This window comes from Lactuca saligna, chromosome 7 (assembly GCF_052625555.1).
Source record: "Lactuca saligna cultivar CGN05327 chromosome 7, ASM5262555v1, whole genome shotgun sequence".
NCBI lineage: Eukaryota > Viridiplantae > Streptophyta > Magnoliopsida > Asterales > Asteraceae > Lactuca > Lactuca saligna.
The window spans coordinates 149,375,817-149,399,071 of NC_136423.1; the positions used below are offsets into that span (position 1 = coordinate 149,375,817).

Consider the following 23,255-nt stretch of genomic DNA (forward strand, 5'->3'; position numbering starts at 1 on the left):
TATGTTGTTGATATCACGGAAAGCGTTGGACGAGATCTATAACTTTCTCTTAGACTCCCTCGGCTAATTCTGAATTCATCCTTTTTAAATAGGTTTAGACTATTAAAGCCCGTATCAAAGGTGTAACTTTCTTATTCGGAGTCTGTTTTCGACTTTCTTTATGCCGTTGAACTCTTATTAATGAGATATGTAAGTTTTGTTCAGATCGTATTGGCTAAAAATTGACCAAGCTAAAATCCGATTTTTGAGATGTACACTACTATGCCGAATCTTAGAACAATCATAACTTCCTCTAATGAAGTTGGATTTAGATGTTCTCTATATGTGCGTTATCGGTTTAACGACTACTATGACTTTCGTTTAGGTTGGTTAAGCGAATAACCCACCTATCTAAAACTCACTTTTTACGATACGTTGAGCTACGTCGGTTTAATCAAAAAACATTGAAGAAACATAACTTCTTCAAAGTAAGTCGGACTTAGGTGTTCTATATATCTCTAGAAATCATATCGATGTTTCCTATATGCTTATGAGGATTATTTTAGCTCTAGAGTAATATATTTATATTTCGTATTTTATTGCAATCTATGGCTATGTTAAAAATGGGGTGTTACAACTCTCATCCCCTTACAAGGATTTTGTCCCCAGAATTTAACTAAATAACTTTGGGTTTTTGCTCCCCATCTCTTCTTCTGACTCCCAAGTCCATTTCAATCCTTTTCGGTGTTGTCCTTGAACCTTTACTAAATTGATTACCTTCTTTCTTATGGTTTTGGTCTTCCTATCCAAGTTTGCTACTGACTTTTCAACGTAGTTTAGACGCTCGTCTACGTGAATATATTACAAAGATACAATTGTGGATTCATCCGTAATACACTTTCTTAACTGGGAGATATGGAAGGTGTTGTGGATTTAACCGAACTCTTCCAACTGATCCAAACGATAGGCAACCTTGCCCACTCGAGAAATGAGTTGAAAGGTTCTGATATACCTAGGGCCTAGCTTTCCTTTCTTCCGGAAGCTAATGACCCCCTTCCATGGTGAAACCTTAAGTAAAACCATGTCTGAATTCAATATCCGATCTTCTTCGATATGCATATATCATCTACCTACTCCGTGCAATATTCATCATTTCTTGCACTTGTTGGATAAGTTCGGTGGTCTTGATTACACAACAAATAAATGAAATAAAAAGAAAGATATATGTAGGTAATCTTGGAAATGTATAGTTAATATATATATAACTTTATTCAAATATGCACATAAAATTGGTTGAAACCTTGTTATCCATTTCCAAGGTATTTGGGTTTAATCTTTTATGTGTAATTTTTATTAGAACTACATTTGAAGGGGGGGGGGGGGGGGGGGGGGTTGGATAAATTAGATTATAGCTTATTAGCTTATTTTTTATTAACTTATTTGCGATGAGAATAATCAATAAGCAATAAGCAATAATCAAGGAGAAAGATGTTTGTTAAAATCAGTTTATTTAGCTTATCTCTACCACAATAAGCTGATTTTTAAGGATTCCTAACCAAACACTTAAACTTAGCTTATTGTGGTGGAAATAAGCAATAAACAATAAACACCTTCTTTTTTTTCCTATTTAAACACCCCCTAAATCGTTAATGATAGAATACTAGTTACATTTTTAGCGATGTTTACCTAGCCTCTCATTTTCTTTTTAATATATTAGTTTCAAGCACTCATATAATTTACCCCTCAACTTTTATAAATTTACATTTGCTTATTTTTAATTAATTTAATTACTTTTTAGTTTTAATTTACAATTCATCACTTTCAATTTATTTTACTTATATATGAAAAACCTGTATTCAAACTTCATATGACAACTTGTACCAGAGATAATGACTTGAAATGGTAACGTAATTTCAATTTTGTTTATATTTAGTCATTAAACTTTCTCCGTACATGATTTACCTCTATATTATTTAAAATTGTTCATATTTTAAACTTATGACTGGTTATAAGGGTAATCAAATATGAAAAACATTCAATGACTAATTGTGAACAAAATTCAAAGTTCATTACATTTTCAAGTCATTCTTCCTATTTTAATATATTGATGAAGTTAATAGTCAAAATCATGAAACTGTTAACAAGCAAAAAAATAAAATAAAATAAAATAAAATAAAATGAAGCCATCGAGCATTCCTTGTGCGTTCTTGTTTGTGCTTGTTTTGGTCTATATGAAGTTACAAACCCCATTAAAGTTATAAGCGTGTTTTAAGAAAAAATTGCTTCATCGATTTAAAGAGTTTGAACAGGCTTGTTTTTCAGTCCCTTCTAAGGGGCTTTTCTACCTTCTAGTCCATGAGGGTGTACTCATATTCTATGTACTTCATGAGCATTTTTAATGGTGTCATGGTTTATCTTGTTTTAATATCATGGAGTAAACCGTTGTCCGATTAGTTTTGTTAAGGTTTATTCTTTTATTTATAAATTTATGGAGAAAGTTACAATACGTATACAACGCTTTAATACTTTTAGTACCTCGCATTCAAAATCAATTGATTACCAGGATCTAATATCAAGTGATTACCGATCCATGTAAAATTCAAACGTTATCATTAATTAATCACATAGATTCAATCATAAAACGAAATTTATTACATTAATGAATCAATTTTGCATGGGCATCATATCATCAGTTATTGCGACGACACAACCTGACAATTACCTGTACACATTAACTATCTAAAAAAGCTATATATGTTATATAAGAATCATTTTTCTCTTTATTCCTATTTGGAGGAGATGGTGACCTGACATCAGCAGGCCGGTGTGGATCCACCGGCGTCTGGAGAAGGTGGGGATCCACCGGCGTCTGGAGAAGGTGGGGATCCCCCTCCACCAGGAGGAGGCGGCGAGACAACAACAGCAGGTGGTGACCCAGGTTTTGGAGGTGGCACCTTCTTACAGTCATAGTAGCAGTAGCAACTATATCTGACCTCTCGCAGATGACAAGCTCCATGGAGTGCCTTCTCCCATTCTTTACACTTTCTGTCGCACGATGTGCTGATGCAAATTCCGGAGAACATCATGCTAGCCTTTTCACATATTTGAGGTTCATCCGCAGTCGCCATTTCTAGTCACGTCATGCAAAATGGAGTTTAGTTAAAATAAAATTTGTTACTTATGATAATACCCAGGGAAGAAATAGAAAATGTTTTATTCACGTGAATCATGCATGACACTTACATGATGTTTCTAATTTTCGACGTCTATAAGTAATTTAGTGTTTTATCACGTCTTGATATGTAATCTAAGTTCCTTTGCGTTTAATTCAGAAGAAGTATAATAATATACTTGCAATAAAACCAAGCATGATGATATAACATTCCACTAAATGACCACATGATATTAAAATGGTAAAATGAAACTATAACACAAGAAAACATTTTGCTAGAAATAGTCGCTGCCAACTTAAAATCTTCTTTTAAGTTATTTATATAACATCTAAATCACAATTACTAAAGTAAACTAAGAAACAGTTGTTAAATTAAAATGAGCGTGAATAAATTTGATCAAGCACCTGAGATAGCAACAACGAAAATGACCACGAGGAACACAGAAATAACTAAGGATATTTTTGCCATATTGAGTTATGACGAAGATGGGAATACTCCCAACGAGTTTGGTGTTAAAGGCCCAATAATTGGCATTATTTATAGAAGGAAGAAGCAGCACCAATGAAATACGTGTTAAAGATAAACACTAGTCATTAACATGTTTGGCAAACAGACTTTTAGGTAAGAAAAAAAAAGGTTTTTTTAAAAAGCCAACAATTTCTTATTTTCCAAAAAGCCAATAAACAATTTGTAAAACAATCACAAACAAGCCCTAAATATTAAAATCTATACAAATGTTACTCGTTGGTCTTTTCACTTGTAACATAAAATCCATTATGAAGCGCCAAATAAGCCATAGGATAAAGTGTAAGCAACAACCTACAAACATTTATTTTCAAAAAAGACAAATTGCAAGAAATTCTTTATATTAATATAAAATTTCGATTTTAATACATAAGTTTTTTTTTTTTTTTTTTTTTTTTTTTTTTTTTTTTTTCAATTATGTTATTATATTTACAGTTTTATTGTAACATCAACCGAATGATCAGTTCTCACTGTTCTCTCGGTAACTATTTTCCCATATTGTAATAAAGTCACTAAATTTTACCAAAGTTTTAATTTTGACACCGAGTTTTTTTTTCTCAATTATGTCACTATATTTACAATTTTGTTGCAATGTCAACCAATTCACCGATTCTGGAGATGCCATTGTGGTTTAGAAGCTCAATTTATACAACAAATAAATGAATGACGATCTGATGGTTCAAACTCACGTAAAAGTCAGCGAAAAAGACATAGTCACCATTTCAGGAGATGTTATTGTGATTTAGAAGCTCGTTTTGTACTACAAATAAATGAAGAACCCTACAAGGGTTAATTTAGTGGTTCAAACTCATTAAGCATCTCCTGGATACACCTTGTAGGGGTCTTCATTTACTTGTTATACAAATCAAACTTCTAAACCACAATAGCATCTCTAAAAAAGGTAAGTATGTCTTTTTCAATGACTATCAAGTGAGTTTGATCAAGTAGATTGACCTTCACACTCTATGTGCAATATCAACCAAAATTGATTGCAATGCCAACCAATTAACAGCTTACCATAAATCTAGTAGGTTACCAAATAAATGACATGATAATATTTTGATTTCGAAGCCATGTCATATCTGATGTAGTAGGATTAAGTTTCAAACATAAGGTTTGCATCGAACCCAATTTCACATATCTATTTAGGTCGATATATTAATAGTTCAAACTCACTTGTACTCACCCTTTTAGGTGACACATTTTGTTTTAATGTTTAGTGTTCAATTCTTGTCAGAGTACTTTTCACAAATGCTGTCTGAAGCTCAATGTAGTGGTTCGAACTTAGTTAAAAGTCAATGAAAAAAGCGTACTCACCTTTTCAGGAGATGTTATGTGGTTTAGAAGTTTGATTTGTAAAACAAGTAAATAAATACCCCTACAAGGTCAATTCAGAAGATGCTTAGTGAGCTTCTAAAGCATAATAACATGTACTGAATGGGTGAATATGCCCTTTTCACTGACTTGTACTAATTTTGAACCATTGGACCGTATAGCATCCCACCTCCCAGGTATAATATTTCATTAGTGTTCATACATGATGGAAGAGCAACTCAACGAGTTGGATGCCCCAAATCGCCGAGTAGAAGAGTTAATGGCCGAGTTGGAGGACCCCCAACTCAACGCGTAGGAGCTGGGTGAGAAAACCCTAATTTTCAGGGCTTTTTTCCTATTTAAATGACCTTAAGCCTTCAGTTTTTGCCTCCCTTATCACCCTAAGACTATGTGCGAAACCCTAATCAAGTTACATTCGTTATGTGTGTATGTATGAGAGAGAGAGAGAAAGAGAGAGGTAGAGAAAGAGAGAGACTAATTTTGAGTATTCTAGTGCACTTTTGGGAAAGAGGTTGGAGAGCAACAATGCTTGGAACAAGAAGGGACTTCTATATCCAATATTCTTTAGGGTTAGCTTCTGTTTAGAAGTAAAAAGCTATCACCTTGATCATTACTTTTGATAGATCTCCTTTTAGGGAATTTTTCCCATCCATCTTTTGGTTTTTGAGTTGCTTGAGCTTGCCATGGAGTTGAGACTCCAGATCTAAATAATATGAGGTCCCAAGAGCGCGGAGATCCAAGCTTTATCAAGTTATTGGCAAGCTTCCATGCACTAAACCTTCTATAGAGCATTGTTTTGGCATTTCGAGACCTAGATGCCATGCATGGACGTAAAGCTTGCAAGTTTACGTGGTATTTCAGCCTTAGGAGGCTAGATCTAAAGTGTGGGACATTATTTCTGCTTAGAATCTACTGAATGAGAATTGGTCAAAAGGGACTCGGCGAGTGCATGAGCCAACTCGACGAGTCAGCTAGCCTTTTCCTCGATAGTCTGGACGCGTTCCAACTCGGTGAGTTGATGAGAGAACTCGACGAGTTGAGTTACAGTTTTCCCGATTCTTCTGAGAACAGGAGGAACTTGATGAATCAAATAGGTGCACATGGCGAGTTGGGTCAACAGAGACTGTTGACTTGAGTGTTGACTACCGTTGACTTTTAGGGTTTAGTTAATTATGGACTTTGGAGACTATGGAGGGGTAAAATGTTCTTTTCATCCTTTTTGAGATCTAGTAGAGGAGTTAGCTTAACATATTGGGGGGTTATTAAAAACTGCTTATTAGAGATAATTATGTTATGTAGGCGGATTCTAGACTGTTCGTGGGGTATTAGATCTACTTGCTTACTTACGAGGTGAGTCTTCTCACTATACTTACCTGAGTGGCAATGTTGTGTGACCGGAGGGTCTTATATTGAGTTATCGACCGGATGGTCATGTATGCTTATATTTAGATATGTGATATCATGCATCTTGTCTTTATGATATATGCTATATTATTATGTGCATTACTGAGTTAGGACTCGAGGGTCCAAACCAAGCTGTGAGACCGAATGGTCTTCACTGAGGTATAGGACTGGAGGGTCCGACCCGAGTTGTGAGACCGGAGGGTCTTCACTAAGACACATGACCGGAGGGTCCACACAGATTCGTGATACCGGAGGGTCCTCACTGAGATGCAGGACCAGAGGGTCCATGACGAGTTATAGCCATGAGAGGCTTATTATTTGTGTATATAGTATTTTGGGTAACTCACTACGCTTCGTGGTTACAGTGTTGTGTGATATGTGTTTCAGGTACTTCTAAGGATCGCGGGAAGGCGCCGACTTGATTATACATACCTGTTCGAGTTTATGTTTGAGGATTCTAAGATATTATAAGTTTTTTTTTATTGATTTGTGTTTTGACAATTGATACATTATGGTTCTGAAAAAATGTGATATCGAGTTTTATGTGGTTTGAAAATGAAAATTATGTTTGAAAATTTACGGTGTTACAAGTTTGTATTAGAACCTTGGTTTGAGGGATTCAGATGCACTCTTGGGTATGTCTGGACTTAAATTGAGGATTTGAGAAAAATTTTCTAAAAAAAATGATTTTTCTAAAAACGAGTAAGAGCTTTTAAGAGATAACGAGACGGAGCAATGTGTACAATCAGCTAGAGCCCGAACGGTGATTTCCCAAAATATCATTACTTGTTTATATTATGAGATATTTATGAGATATTAGAGCTGCATGCTAGAGGATATGCTAGGTATTACATAATTTATAGCTAGACTTGCTTGATTCATGATGCCTTAGCCTAGGGTATGCTATTGCTTGATCTTATCTGCTATTTGCTCTGTGTGTGTACTGAGTAGAGAAAAATAGCAAGAATATTTTAAAGAGAGTTTTGAGTAATCTAGGAGAGATACCTAGATGGGCATTGAGGAATCTACCGAGAGAGTAGTTTAATATACGTGAGGGATAGAGTACTTGTGAATTAGGATCCTAGGAGGAGGACTTGGGACGACTACATGTTGGTTTGGAAGGTAGTATTGGGCCTCCACAAATCGACTACATAAGTTTCCAACTTACTTGATACTTAAAATTTCATGACTTTTACAGTGTTACCGATCGTACTTCATTTATTTATTGTACAAATCGAGCTTCTAAACCGCAATAACATCTCCTAAATGTAACAACATAATTAAGAAAAAAACACGTTGTCAAAATAAAAAATTTGTGGTAACATAGGTAATTACTTGCAATTTGAAACTTGGTGTCAAAATCGAAATTTGGTAAACTTAGGGACTTTATTACAATTTGGGAAAAATAGTTACCTGGAGAACAGGAAGAACGAATCATTTGGTTGATATTGCAACAATATTATAAATATAGTGACATAATGGAGAAAAAAACTATGTAAAAATTAAAATTTTGTGGTAATATAATGATTTTCTTGCAATTTTCACTTTTCAAAATATATCTCTTGCACTAGAACTTTAGATTTCTTGTCAACCTCTATTGTTTTGATGTAAATATTTAATCAATAAATAGAAACGGTGTTCTTGAAGATACCTAACGTTATGATTTTGTAACGAAATTGTTGGCACAACAGTTGTTTTAAAAAATCAAAACATTCTCAGTTTCCCTTAATAAACTAAATAGTGGACAAAAAGTGTATTTGTCTGATGAAGACAATTCATAAATAAAATTCCATCCTCTAGTGAAGAAGAAGTGCAAATGTAAGTTGGAAACTTATGTTCGATAGTCAAAGTTGTAACATCTCTAAAATTTTAATGATTTCTATATATGCGGATTTATTATAAAAAGGGTAATTTGGTCAAAAAGGTAAAATTCATGAAATTTTATGTATCAAGTTGGCTAATACATTATTTGATGTTAAAACGAAACTTCTAAATTTTGATTGTATAATGTGGGTTAGAAGGGTAAAAATTAAATTTTGCTAAATACCAGGATGCAATTTAAATTACACGACATATAATCTTGGTATACACGGTGATTAGCGGTATTATTTATGCAATACGACGAAGTTGATGGGTTTTGGTCATAAAACATCCTATGTGCTCATACAAACCCTAATGCTTGGATCTAGGTTTCTCTATTGTACATGCTTTGAATCCAAGACTATAAACCCTAATTCTAGCATGCAAGTAATCATATTAACATGTAATTAGGTTTAAGAACATACCTTGATTGTTATGTAGTAATAACAATCCCAATTCCTCCTTGTATTGACTTTGGAATGCATAGAGTCACAAGTGTCACTCCTCTAATGGCTTACAAACACCATAAGCAAATGGAGAAGGTATAAAGAGAGAATTGAGAGGTTAGAATTCGTATCTAGGACCTCTTGGGAAGGGATACACGAATTCATGACCCTAGGGGTGTTTATATAGGTGTAGAGATAGGGTTTCAGTCATTATCCTTATCTAGTTGATTATCCATTAAGCAACCAATAAGATAATCCTTGAATCCTTATCATACTCGAATTCTAAGGCTTTCCAACCTTAAATTCTTCCACCATATAAATAAGGTAATCCTTACCTTATTTTGTAACTATCACATAATTACAAATCAGCCCCTCTAGTTTAATTAATTACATTTGATCACAAAACTAATTCTTAATTAATTATTGACCAATATTAATTAAACAAATATGATTTCTCCTTTAATATATTATTCTTATAACATATTAATAAATCATATTATCCTCTCTCTCTTTATTCATTTCTCCAATCAAGTTGCTTTGGTGAAGGCAACCCAAAAGGACCATGCACCATCGGGTCAAGTACATACCAAAATAGTTATGGACTTAGACACTAATCCAACAGTCTCCCACTTGGATAAGTCTAACAACTATTCTGCGTATGACTTCAGATCCTGATCTGCAATCGTAGCTTTCCAAAGCCGCTGTCAACTCTGATCATATCAGATATGCGTGTCCTTAGATAAGGGATCATATATTCCTCCATTCTTGATATCGTCTGAGACATGATTTCTAATCATTCTCTTTGTACTACTTCTCGATTTCCGATTTATGACGACAGACTAACTGAACAAATCAAATTAGCCCTAGCCCGGCCGAGCATTTACGTATGTCATCACTAAACCATCGAGGGGCCCAAAGATATCGCTTTTATCCTACTTTGGATAAAAGGAACGGATAAACTTTGATACAATGCTTGCTTGCACTCACTCACCGAATTACACACAACAATATGTTTTATAACACCAAGTTACTGGTGCGTTTACATATTATCAATGTGCAACCGATTCGCAAGATACAACTCACACATCTCGGTTTCAAGAATATAAGATGTTATCGTCTCACCAATCACTCGTAATACAATTCATGGAGTGATCCAAGTGAGCGTGGGTTTAATCCAATGCTCAAATCATATTCATAAGCACTCATGAACGTTGCAGCAAACATTTGCTTATGTCTAATACTCTTTTAGACAATCCACACACCAATTCACGACAGTCTTCATTCATATCTACTTCCAACATATGAACGACTGTGGCCCGTTTGAATAATTCGATTATTCTTAATAAACTCAATTATTCTGGAAGTCAAAACATGCAGGGTGAAACACAAGAATAATACTAATCCCATATGGCCTCAAACCTTTGAGTATAAACAAAACACGTTTTATTTATCACCATACCGATTACTCATTATTTGTCGTTTCAGGTAATCAACTTCGCATTTGAATTCCAACACTTGTCCCATGCTCCTAGCATGCACACAATGTTTACCTATGGTTCTTACTTTTGCGAAATAGACAAATTGAACACATTTCCAATCATTCTCATTTTACAACTCCAAATCCATTTTCATAAGTGTAAGAATATCAGATTCTTGTTACTTATAGAATATACTAGATTCTAACACTTTATGCAACGATCCTTTTGTAATGTCACTGCACCAAAGTTTCAAAGACTATTGCCAATGATATTACAAATTCCTCTATCGGAGATTGTTACAAGACAATTCCTTAGATATGATGTCTCTCACTCAAAGTACATTCCTTTGAACATCCTTTTGCATAAAAGTTTCTAATCTAGACATAGATTTTCAATATTTACTTCCTAACATGGACACACTTCCATATTTTCCATATGACAACTCATTCTTAATAGAATCTTATCTATTCGTAATGATGTCGATATTGTCCATCCAATATGGAAACACTTCCATAATTTCCAATACTATACTTCCAACTACTCACAAGCGACCAATCCTCGTCGAACTTTGGATTGTCCTTTGATAGTTGTTTAATTATTTTAGTCAAAACCAATTCTAGTCCCTTTTCCCTCTAAATGCACTAGACATTTGGAAAATTTTAGAATGGTCAAGCATTTGCAATCGATCCTATACCCGAAGCGTAAGGGACATGATGCACAATGTTTTATTTGCTATGTTCTCAAAATTCGAATTGCGAAGAGGAATGCCGTAATCACAATCGAAATTTTAAGAACACACTATGTACCTTTGACTAAATTTATCAACATTTCGCAACCTAATCCTTTAGATTTGAAATGAAGCATAATATTCTCTCCCTTAATTATAGCAAAACAACCTTTCAACTCTTACAACTTCGCAAAGTATGACTCTTGTTTTCTATAATTAATATTGCAAACTATGCAATACGTGCCTTAATAATCATACAATCATAACATTTATGCTCCCACTATCATGATGATTATTATAATACATAACACTTATGCTCCCACTAGCTTCGACATGTATTCATAAACATCTTAACTTCCAGAAAAACAATACTTATTGAATTTCTTAAGTTCATGTTTCTAATACTTAGTGCTTTGATAATCTTTTATCAAGGCTTCTTGAACTTATACACTTTTGCCTTAGATGGTTCATATGTGTGTCTTAACAATTAAGACTAATTGCCAAACCTCACAATTCAAATTATGGAAAGGGATGCCGTAACCATGATCGAATTTGAGAATGCAATTTTACAATCACTATCTTTTAAAATCTTTCTTAGTGAAAGCATTTTCTCACAATCATTTTCATGAAGGAGGAAATCTTATGACACTTAGATTTAAACGGTGTATGTGTTCCTATCCATGCGAATTTGTTAAAACCAAAGTTTACGACAAATTCAAACTCATATGGATCGAACTTTCTTAATCTTGATTTCTTGCCTTATGGTAGCACAGCTGCCCACCACGTCTTCCAAGTAGTTAAGCATCTTACCTTTTTCCTATCAATGTACCTTTCATTGATCAAGGTCCTTGCCTTTTACGCATTCAAATGAGAACTCATAGGACTCACATGCATAATTAACTCGATTGGATTGGCACAGAAACAAAATAATGTCTTCACGATAGGTTGTAAACCTCAACTCATGTGCTAGTGATGATCGATAAGGTTTATTTGATTTGTTCTTGAAACTTTTCAAGACCATTAAGACTCCCACTGACTTCTTGACATATAAGATTCTTTTGTCAATAAACATTTCTTGACAAACAAATATTCAAGAGTTAGTGTAGTTTTTATCAAAACACTTCACAAATTGGTCCTAGTTGGTCTTTTTTCTTATTCAAGACATCACAACTTTCCACAATTGATGAATGTTATAAACCTTCTTAATACTATTCACTCAATGTCACAATCTTGACTTTAAGACTTGTTTTTGGAACGAAGTATGATTGACTTCTTGATTTGACCATTTCTTCAATCTTTGATTCCTCTTCTTGGACATACAATTGTACCAAGACTCACTTAGAGGATTAATTGAGATATGGTTATTAATCATTGAGACCTATCATAAAGCATAAAAGCTACTCTCCCTTCTTCTTAGAATGGAGAAACTCTTATCTTTCTGCCTACTTGATTCTTCTTATTCATTTTGCTATTGATCTAAACCCTTTAATCAATTCAAAATTACACTTAATCTTATAAGTATAATCATATTTACTAAACCTTTAGTAAATCATGACGAATATCTTTGTTACTCTTATGGTGAACTTGATCAACACACAACTTTGTGTACTCGATCTCCTAGTCCTTCACTTGACACTTTGTCAACGAATTAGTCTAATTATCAAATATGAAATTTCTCATTCATCATGCAACCAAGTTGCATGATTCCAAGTTTCTGTCCAATTGAAACTTGGGCGATGAGAAACTCTCCCTATTTGGTAAATTCTTGACTTTCCATAACACAATAAGAAATAAATCCATTATTGCTAATAATTTTAACATCAATTTTTTCATACACGCCATTGTAAGGATAAATAAATAAAATTTAAAATCAAAATTTATTTTATTGCGGAAAAATTTGTCCTTCACAATGCAACTCATTGAAAAACTTATGCGAATACATCTTTCTTAGCAATCTAATTCTAACTCTAAGTAGTAGCTCAAGAATCTAATCTTCGAGAAACGCAATCAAAATCCATTCCTTCACGGTTAGATTCTGCTCACTTCTTCCCTTAAGCTTCTTTTCTTTTCTTTGATCCTTCTAAACATCAATTGTAATCTTATCACATTATGTATTCAGAATCTAGAATGAAGCTTAAAAGAGTTAGTCAATGGATTTTACCTAAATTAGAGCCATACGTTTCGACTCTCCCATCTCTTAGATCTCTTAGGTAAATAGGGCAGCTTCGTCTCTAATGCCCCTTCTCTTGGCAATAAAAGCAAATTGACTCTTTTTGGAACAACACATGGAACTACTTCAGACATCGCCTTTCTCTTATGATCAAACTTTTCGATCATTGCATGTCTTTCGTTGCCATTGTCTATATCCATAGAGGTCTTGAAGGAAGATTCACCAATCAACTTTGTTTTTCTATTGCGCCAAACCATTGCTGATTCAGCAGCAATAAGCATATAGGTGAGATCTATAAGGGTCACGTCGTGGTTCATCATATAGTACTCTCTTACGAACTCACTATATGAGTTAGGAAGTGACTGAAGAACCCAATCAACAGCCATCCCCTCACCGACAACAAATCCTATCATTCTTAATCTATCAATGTGTGACTTCATCCCTAAGACGTGTGCACACATCGACTTTCCTTCTTTATGTTTACTTGCCAAAAGGGCTTGAGTGATATTGAACCTTTCAATTTTACAATCTTGTGGGTTAGGGAGAATAATTGGAGGAGGAGGAGGAAGTGAAGCATGATTTCTTGTTCCTCGATCAAATCGTGGAATATCATCTTCATGTGGAATGCTTGTTCCACGGGATTTGAGAAGACCATAGTTGTCGAACTTTGACATCGGGAGAAAAACGAATTCAAGTTAGTTGATTGATTGAGTCCTTGGTAAATCACCCAAATGAAATTCCAAGGCTAGGACCCAACACAATATCCTACAACTCGGGAGAGGGATGCCGTAACCCAAATCGCAGAACATTTGAAGGTAAGTGAATGACGATTCACTAATTTCCACCATGAAAAACGAAAAAGAAATTTAAGTTTTAAATCTATGAAAACTCCTAGATCCTTTGAGATTCATTGAACATTTCAATGGCATGTTTAAATCTCGATATGCCCCTCTTGTTTGTGACTGGGATGCCGAGGATCACAAAGCGGGTGTGAATAACCATGCAAACTACATGGTGCCCTCACATGTTACAATCACCTATTCGATGTGCCGGTAAACCACACACGCTCCACCGAACTATGACAAACATTGAGTCACCCTTTGCTACCTTTGCTTAGAACCATTTAGTGTGCCGGTAAACCACACACGCTCCACTAACGTCTTTGCAAGGGCACAAAGTGTAATTTCATGGAATTGCATCAATTCACTTTTGCCTAAGTAACTAAGATTGGGAATTTAAAAAACATTTAGTTACTTTGTATTTCATTATACTTATAATGGAAGGTTTCATCCTATCCTACCCGTTCGGCTAACGACACTCCACTAGTCAAGAGTGCGGTGGGTAAGAGTGGATACCCATTCAATCGCCATTTTATAGGCAATTTCCTTAAACACCCCTTATAGACTAGTTTCGTGAATGAGGCCTACTAACGGCAAGACTGACTTTTACTCATACATATATATAATGTTAGACTTTTAATATTATATATAGTATAGAGTGTATTTTATACTTTTAAAATACTATATGGTTAACTTTAACAATTACACTTTTAATTCAATTAAAAGGTTAACCTAAACTTTTATGGATTTATTAAACCTCTTTTAATTATACTCCTTAATTAATTAATAAAACCATAAGGGTGTGATTTGAACTTTTTCAAAACATTACTAGAGTTTTAGAATTTAACATTTCTAATTAAACTTTTAATCAACTTTTAAATTCCAAAACTTGAGGGCAAATTTTGAAACATTTTTCAAAACATTAGGGTTTTAACTATTTAAATTTCAAAACTCCAAAACTTTTGGATTCAAATTTAAACTATAAAACCTAAAGGGGAAAATATGAAACTTTTCATAACAACAAGGATCAAATAACAAATAATTTTAAATTAACATTTAATCACATAATTATCCATATTTGATTTATTTAATGATTTCTTGCAAAAACAATTTATCAATTTACTCAAAATAATTAATCAATTATCTTATAAGGAAACAATTATCTTGTTAATTGATAATTATCTTTATTTAGATCAAGAATATAGTCATATATATATCATCAAATCGGATTTATATTGATCTAACATGATAAGGTAACTATCCATATGCAAAAACAGCAAGAAATCCCGAGATAAGCATTATCTGACGAGTTGACTCGTCGAGTCAGGCATGGACTCGGCGAGTCCAGCCTCCAAAACATCAAAAATTGAATTTTTCAGTTATGTCAAGCATCAATACAATTGAAACCAATCAAGGCTCTGATACCACTGATGGGTTTTGGTCATAAGACATCCTATGTGCTCATACAAACCCTAATGCTTGGATCTAGGTTTCTCTATTGTACATGCTTTGAATCCAAGACTATAAACCCTAATTCTAGCATGCAAGTAATCATATTAACATGTAATTAGGTTTAAGAACATACCTTGATTGTTATGTAGTAATAACAATCCCAATTCCTCCTTGTATTGACTTTGGAATGCATAGAGTCACAAGTGTCACTCCTCTAATGGCTTACAAACACCATAAGAAAATGGAGAAGGTATAAAGAGAGAATTGAGAGGTTAGAATTCGTATCTAGGACCTCTTGGGAAGGGATACACGAATTCATGACCCTAGGGGTGTTTATATAGGTGTAGAGATAGGGTTTCAGTCATTATCCTTATCTAGTTGATTATCCATTATGCAACCAATAAGATAATCCTTGAATCCTTATCATACTCGAATTCTAAGGCTTTCCAACCTTAAATTCTTCCACCATATAAATAAGGTAATCCTTACCTTATTTTGTAACTATCACATAATTACAAATCAGCCCCTCTAGTTTAATTAATTACATTTGATCACAAAACTAATTCTTAATTAATTATTGACCAATATTAATTAAACAAATATGATTTCTCCTTTAATATATTATTCTTATAACATATTAATAAATCATATTATCCTCTCTCTCTTTATTCATTTCTCCAATCAAGTTGCTTTGGTGAAGGCAACCCAAAAGGACCATGCACCATCGGGTCAAGTACATACCAAAATAGTTATGGACTTAGACACTAATCCAACAGAAGTACAATACTATTACATAAGTGAACAATGTACAATAGGAATGGGACACGTACATGAGTATTACACGAAGTGTTCAAAATTACGATGTTAGACATTGATAACGAGAATGTGATGTATGTAGACATTAAGGTACGCCACACAACTAATGGGAATGTAACTGCAACGCCCAGACTCTCGTACATATTTATTTACAAACTATTCTTGTTTGAAAGGCTACTCGACGAGTTGGAAGCCCAAGACTCGTCGAGTAGAAGTTAGCCTTGGATGTGGGATTTAGCCACCTACTTGACGAGTCAAAAGCTCTGGACTCGACGAGTAGGCCTGACAGAGTGAAACCCTAATTTCGGGGTATTGCACCCTATTTAAGCATCTTAATCCACACCCATTGGCCTTATTTATAGCCTCCTTGTCCCAAACCCTAATCCACAAAACCCTAGAGCATCTTGTGAGTGTGAGAGCCATTTGTAAGTATTCTTTTGTGTTCTCGAAGCTTGAAGAAGAAGAAGAAGGAGTTATAAGGCTCAAAAGGAAGAGAGTAGATCAAGAAACTACACTTGTTTGGCTACATTTTCTCGTAATCAAGTCTCTAAATTGATCATTCTTTTCTTATATATATTTACTTCCATTTTATGAGAGTTTTGGTTCAAGAACCTTGGTCTTTGGAATTTGGACGTCCCAAGTGACTTATATCTCAAATCTAGGATCTAGAAGGGGCTCCATGGCGTAAAGGTGCAAACTTTATGACCATGGAAGCCTCATGCAAGCATATAAGCATTAATATGGCCTTTTTAGCCCTAAGAGGTAATGCATGGAAGGAAAGCTAGGAACTTTACGTGTCCAACTGATGTTCAGAGCCTAGGTCTAGTATAGTTTTCCTTGGTTTAAGGTGTTAGGGCTTGTGAACCAAGATCAATATTCTAGAGAAGTTAGTTTGAGCTAAACACAATAAGAAGGACTAAGAGTGGGTAAAGTTGGAAAAGTTACCCTTAAAAGTGTGTTCCCAATGTGTAGATGAAGTTTGTAGCTTGGATCTGAAGGGTAGGAGCTTAATCCATTGAGATGGATTAATTAGACAGGGGAAATCGGCAAGTCCATAGAGGGAGTCAACGAGTTGATTTGGTTTGTCCCGTTTTAGGTTCAGGTAGAACTCGACGAGTCGGTGAAGGGACTCGGCTAGTTAAATCGGTAGACCATGACTGTGAATAGCCTGGAAACTGGACGAGTCAGGAGGAGACTTGACGAGTTAGATCGCAATTTTAGGATCTAGGACTCGAGGTAATTGATGGAGCAACTTGACAATTTGGGTGAACCAGAAGGTTGACTTTGACCCAAACATTGACTTTGACCAAGGGTAAAATGGTCATTTTACCCTAAGAAGGATTATCAGATTTTGATTAAGTTTTATTCTTAAATTGATAGTCGGGGAGTCGCTGGAGCAGCAGTCAGAGATTCCTCACTCGATTTTTCAGCAGTCAGCCTTGCATGGTGAGTTTCCTTTAGTAAAAACGGGTCTACAGCCTTGCATGGTGAGTTTCCTTCACTAAGCTTCGTGCTTACAATTTTCAGTTTTGGTTTCAGGTACTTCTGGTAGCAAAGGGAATGGCACGAGATGATTGCACCGCACACACCATTTTTTCAGCCTGAGATGTTTATACTCTGATATTTTGATATAAATTGATATGATGTTTGAGATATTATGACATATGTTTTGAATAACAATGGTTTTATTAATAATTAAAAATAAAATATTTGGTATGTATTTTTGAGATGTTTCAAGTTGACATTAGAGCCTTGGTTCGAGGGATTCGGGCACACTCTCAGGTGTGTATGGACTCAAACTGATGACTTGGTATGAGAATTTTCAAAAGAAAATCATTTTTACGAAAAGAATTTTGAAAAGGGAAAATGAACTTTGAAAAGAGAAAAATGGTGTGGTGCATGCAATCAGCCGAGCTGACGAATTATTTTAATTATTTTTAATTACACCGGTAATTACTGACGAATTATGTGTTTCTTTTTAATCTGTTGTAATTCATTGGTAATCACAGACATATTTTAATTATTTTTCATTTTTTGAGTACCCAAAGAAAATTTTCTCTGCATTTTTTCACAACTTTATTATACATTAATTACTTTCTATTCACTAACATATATCTAGTATTCACGCATCCACAATTGTGTGCATCTACAGACTCCATTACACATTTCATGCCATAACAATTTCACGTCTATAAATGCATATAATATTAAATACACCAACTCACACACATACACATATAATAACTCACATACGTACACATATATAGACGTGCACCACCAAGCTGTGTTGGGAATATTAGGGTTTGTGGTGGAGATCTGGATACCAACTTCGATCGTGATATCACTTTCCGAACTGATATTTCTACCCTATGTCAGGGTTACAAGAAATTCAGCCTAGGATAATCCAAGTGGACACTTTCGTTTCTAGGCACAGAAAACGTAAGCCAATATGCTAAAAGGTTCTTTGAATGTGTGATAAAAAACAAGATCTAAAGAATGTAACCCCCTTCTGAAAAGAAGAGTTGTTCATATACTAAACACGATTAGGGTTTCATTAGGGTTGGGTCGTCATTAGTTGCATTGGAAGCCAGTAACATTAATCCGGATTAGGGTTACCAAAACTAACGAGTTTTGTTAGTTTTACCATAATCACCCTCAAGAAATTAAGTTTTCCATTATGTTCCCACATGCAAAATTCGGTGAGGGGCTCTGCCCCTTGGACGCCGCTAGGGGCGTTGCCCCTTTGGAAACCCCGAACCCCCGACTAGTCGTCCAACCGGCTTTTGACTCGATCTTATACATGCGTGCACTCCGCACAACCCCGTACATGTATTAGAGTACAAATCATGAAGCCCCTTAGCTCGCATGTTAGTTCCAGTTACTTAAAATGACATGGTGACACTAAAATCACCAACAAGATGGATCCCTAGTATCGATAAAAAATTGATCTGAAACAGTCAAATTTCGAAAAAAACATAATCATATTAATTCGATCCATCCGATCCTAACTGCATCATGAATCTAGATCTAAATTTGGATTGGCTCCAAGATTAAACATTTAAATTTCTAAAACAGGATCCATATCCTCCAAAAACTCTAATAAAATCCATTAAAAAGCGAATCAAAACCGGTGTGAAATATGATTAGACAGTTTTCGGATTTTGGCATGCACCAGGATGGATTTTCAGTGATGTAAACCAAATTTCAGAATCGAATCAGATTCATTCTTTCACCTTTACACATATACACATACTCATACTCATACACATACACATACACATACATACACATGTACATTATAAATATATACATACATACACATAGATAAATATATACACGTACGTGAATATATATATATATATATATATATATATATATATATATATATATATATATACACACACACACACACACACACATACACACACACACAACATAAACATATACATGGCACACTTTTTATTCACCAACTTATAGCTAATAAATATATGTTCTTTTGAGTACACCAACCCACACATATACACACACATATACATACACATACACCTATAGAGTGGCGGAGCCACATAAGAACCAACATTAGCCTCGGCCCACCCTCAATTTTCAATTTTTTTTACTAGCCTAGACCCACCTTTTTCAAACCAATTGGAAAAGTCGGGAACCCAATTTCGCTCGGATCACCGTTAAATCGGTAGGGATTCTACATCACTGCCTTTTAATTTCTAATCCTCTCGATTGAAGTTGACACCTAGACAACATGAGTGGGAGATCGACATATCGAAGCTATTGAGATTTAAGCAAACAATCATGTTATTGTTTACTATTATATTTTCTATTAGTCTAACTTCTAAGTCATATATAGGCAAGGATGTAGTAGCCCTAGTGCCCCAGCCCTTTGTTTGTCCCCAAATCTTTTGTAGAATGCTAGTATTTTCTTCACACTTTTGCAAGTATACAAACTCCAAATACAACCTCATTTTCTCAACCCAGCAAAATGACAACCATTTTCCCTTTGTAATTTATATATATTTGTAGTTTGTGGGTTTGATAATTTATATATGTTTGTAGTTTTTGGATGTTTGAAAATTGATAAGGAACACCCTAAATTTTTTTTTTTCACCCCTGTGCCTATACATACACATAAATATACATATACATATATACATGCATACACCCATGTATTTATATACATATAAATTCACATACATACAGTTACACATACAAATACATGCACATACATAGAATCATAGAAATGCACATATGTCATTTTTTCTATTAAAATATACATATACATATACATATGTCATTTTTTTCGCCCCTGCACCTATACATACACATAAATATACATATACATATATACATGCATACACCCATGTATTTATATACATATAAATTCATATACATACATACAGTTACACATACAAATACATGCGCATACATAGATACATAGAAATGCACATATGTCATTTTTTCTATTAAAACCAATTTCCGTACTTTTTTTTTTTCGAATCTCAATGTATTGTTCTGAGTTCAAACCTTGGCCATATATTTTTACTGATTTCCGACGTATTCCTAAGAAAAATTATTGTTCTCCTTCGATAATCACCGACGGCATTTCCGTCATAAACTTGACCTAAATTAAGGTTTTGTATTGCGTTGCATTTCAGTCGGTATTGTGTCGGTATTTTGTGACTGTATTTTTCCGTCCGTAATATTGTTGAAAAATGTACGCTTTTCTAGTAGTGAAAGCATATACCGACTAAGTAAAAAAGTTCCATCAAAATAATACAAAAGATCTCATAAGTGATTATCCATGTAAATTCCAACTGTTCTCATTTATTTAATCGCAAAGATTCAATCATAAAAGTGATCAGTTTATGATATTATTACATCACCTTTGAAAGGGCATCATATCATAAGCTATTGGTGATACAAACTGCACACTTTGTAGTTCTTCAAATCGATGGCTTCGTAAAGTAGGAAGATTGTATCTTTAATTTATATTATATTTATAGATGGCTTACCACTCTAGGATGTGGAACTTTCGCCATTTAGACCTTAACCCTGCAGGCGAGCTACTAAGCTATATGCCGCGCGATACGTCTATTTGGCTGTGGGGGGAGGTGGTGATCCGCCACTAGCAGGAGGTGGGGATCCGCCGTCTGCTGGAGGAGGTGGTGATCCACCACCAGAAGCAGGAGGCGGTGATCCGCCAGCAGCAGGAGGTGGTTTCCCATCTTTTGCAGGAGGTGACTTCTTGTCACAGTCATAGTAACAGAAGCATGTATTTTTGTTCTCTCGCTTATGACAAGCTCCATGGATTGCCTTCTCCCAGTCTTTGCACTTTTCGTCGCACAGCTTGCTGTAGCAGTTTCCGGAGTACATCTTGCTACCCTTCTCACATATTTTTGGTGGTGGCTTAGACTCAGTCGCGATTTCTTTTCACGTCATGCAAAATTGAGTTTAGGTAGAAGAAATTAAGTTAGTTAAGATAACAAGAAGGGAAGAAGTAGAAAATTCTTGGTTTTCTCCTGAATCACTCAGTAAAAGTTGTTTCGTTTAATTCTTGATCACTGTTGTGTATTCATTAACAAGAATTTAATTGGTAAACCCGAGAAATCACAATAATGTTTCCGTTTTTGGATGTTTATAAGTATAATAATTTAGTGTTTTTTAACGTCTTGATAACGTAATGTATGTTCATCTACGTTTTAGAAAACGTAAAATATTTGACTTGCAATAAAACCAAAATGTCCACATAATTAAAAGTGTAATGAACCCATACTATAAGAAAAAAAAATTTATTGGATTAATTGTAGATCCAAGTTTGAGTTTAAGTTCTTTCCCTAGCATCTCGCTAATGGTTAATTGATTTCTTGCTGTTCCAAAAAAAAAAAAAAAAAAAAACATATAATTTTGCTAGAAAATAATTGTCGTCATCCGAAAATCTTGTTATTGTATATATAAATATATGACGGCATGTATCTCGTAAATAGTTTATGCGACACGTAAAGAGATAGAGATTCCCAAAATACAAAAATAGTACTACAAGATTCCGGAACATACATATAATCACATGTATATAACTCCTGTTATCCATATATAACATCAAAATCGCCATTAATTGAAGAAAACCAAGCATAAATGAAGAAAAACTTTTTTCTGGAAGCAGGGGTTCAATTATAATCACAATTTAAAAAAGTTGGGTGTGCATAAGTTCGATCCAGCACCTGAGATATTAAGAGCCAAAACCAGTAGAAGGAATACAGAAGAAACTAACGATTTTTTAGCCATATTGAGTTATGACGAAGTTCAGAAAACTCGCTACGAGTCTGGTCATGAATTAAAGGCCTGGTAATGGGGATTTATAGGCGAAGGAAGAAGCAGTTTCAACGAAATACGTGTTGAAGATGAACACTAACATTTATTAGAAAGATTAATAATATAGTATACTAAAGGGGAAATGACACAAAATACATAAAAAAAAAAAATTACTACAAATTTTTTTCTAAATTAAATATCATGTATATTCCAATTTTGTTGAATGTTACTACATATATTGTTTAGCGTTGCCTCCCTCCCTGATTAAACCCATCCTACAAGGATTAGAAAGTAATACCTCATTGAAGACCCAATTTGCACATCATTGAAAACGCTAATTTATTAGTATTCGTTAACAATGAACATGCATGTGAAAATATTGGAGCACTCAACAACATACGGATAACAAGGCCAAAATGATTTAGCCATGAATCTTTCAATCTGACCCTTTATTGAATGTTTGAAGTGCGTTCGGCGAAGAAAAGTAAATTTGTGTCAACCTTCTACGTCTATGCTTCACTACTACGGTTTACAAATCTTAGTATTAAGACTCGGACATTGAAGAAAGTGAGTTGATGAAGTGACTAAGGAGAAGCTTTTGTACCATTGTGAATTGGATCACAGAGAAAGATGAACATACACTTCAATCAAACATGCCAATTGATGTTTTTTTTAATGAATTTGTCATCATATAGAGAGAGTATAGAAAAGAATCAAGATGAAAAAGTTC

At 34.5% G+C, this 23,255-nt stretch overlaps 2 protein-coding genes across 2 annotated transcripts; both read right to left on the minus strand.

The window, feature by feature from the left end:
* Positions 1 to 2,572: 2,572 nt before the first annotated feature.
* LOC145005991 (defensin-like protein 19) lies at positions 2,573 to 3,663 on the minus strand. Its single transcript, XM_078965086.1, has 2 exons — positions 3,557 to 3,663; positions 2,573 to 3,109 (listed from the first exon to the last, which is right to left on the minus strand). Exons 1-2 carry the CDS (start codon positions 3,618 to 3,620, stop codon positions 2,793 to 2,795), a joined length of 381 nt encoding a protein of 126 aa, XP_078821212.1. The 5' UTR covers positions 3,621 to 3,663; the 3' UTR covers positions 2,573 to 2,792.
* Positions 3,664 to 21,020: 17,357 nt separating this feature from the next.
* LOC145005292 (defensin-like protein 19) lies at positions 21,021 to 22,541 on the minus strand. Its single transcript, XM_078964371.1, has 2 exons — positions 22,435 to 22,541; positions 21,021 to 21,642 (listed from the first exon to the last, which is right to left on the minus strand). The coding sequence occupies exons 1-2, from the start codon at positions 22,496 to 22,498 to the stop codon at positions 21,308 to 21,310; spliced, it is 399 nt and encodes a 132-aa protein (XP_078820497.1). The 5' UTR covers positions 22,499 to 22,541; the 3' UTR covers positions 21,021 to 21,307.
* Positions 22,542 to 23,255: the final 714 nt, after the last annotated feature.

Bases quoted from the DNA above. Each gene is read 5' to 3' on its own strand.
- LOC145005991 (XM_078965086.1), bottom strand. From the start codon at position 3,620: ATGGCAAAAATATCCTTAGTTATTTCTGTGTTCCTCGTGGTCATTTTC. The intron at 3,110-3,556 runs GTGCTTGATCAA...TGACGTGACTAG, and splicing joins TTTCGTTGTTGCTATCTCAG to AAATGGCGACTGCGGATGAA.
- LOC145005292 (XM_078964371.1), bottom strand. From the start codon at position 22,498: ATGGCTAAAAAATCGTTAGTTTCTTCTGTATTCCTTCTACTGGTTTTG. The intron at 21,643-22,434 runs GTGCTGGATCGA...TGACGTGAAAAG, and splicing joins TTTGGCTCTTAATATCTCAG to AAATCGCGACTGAGTCTAAG.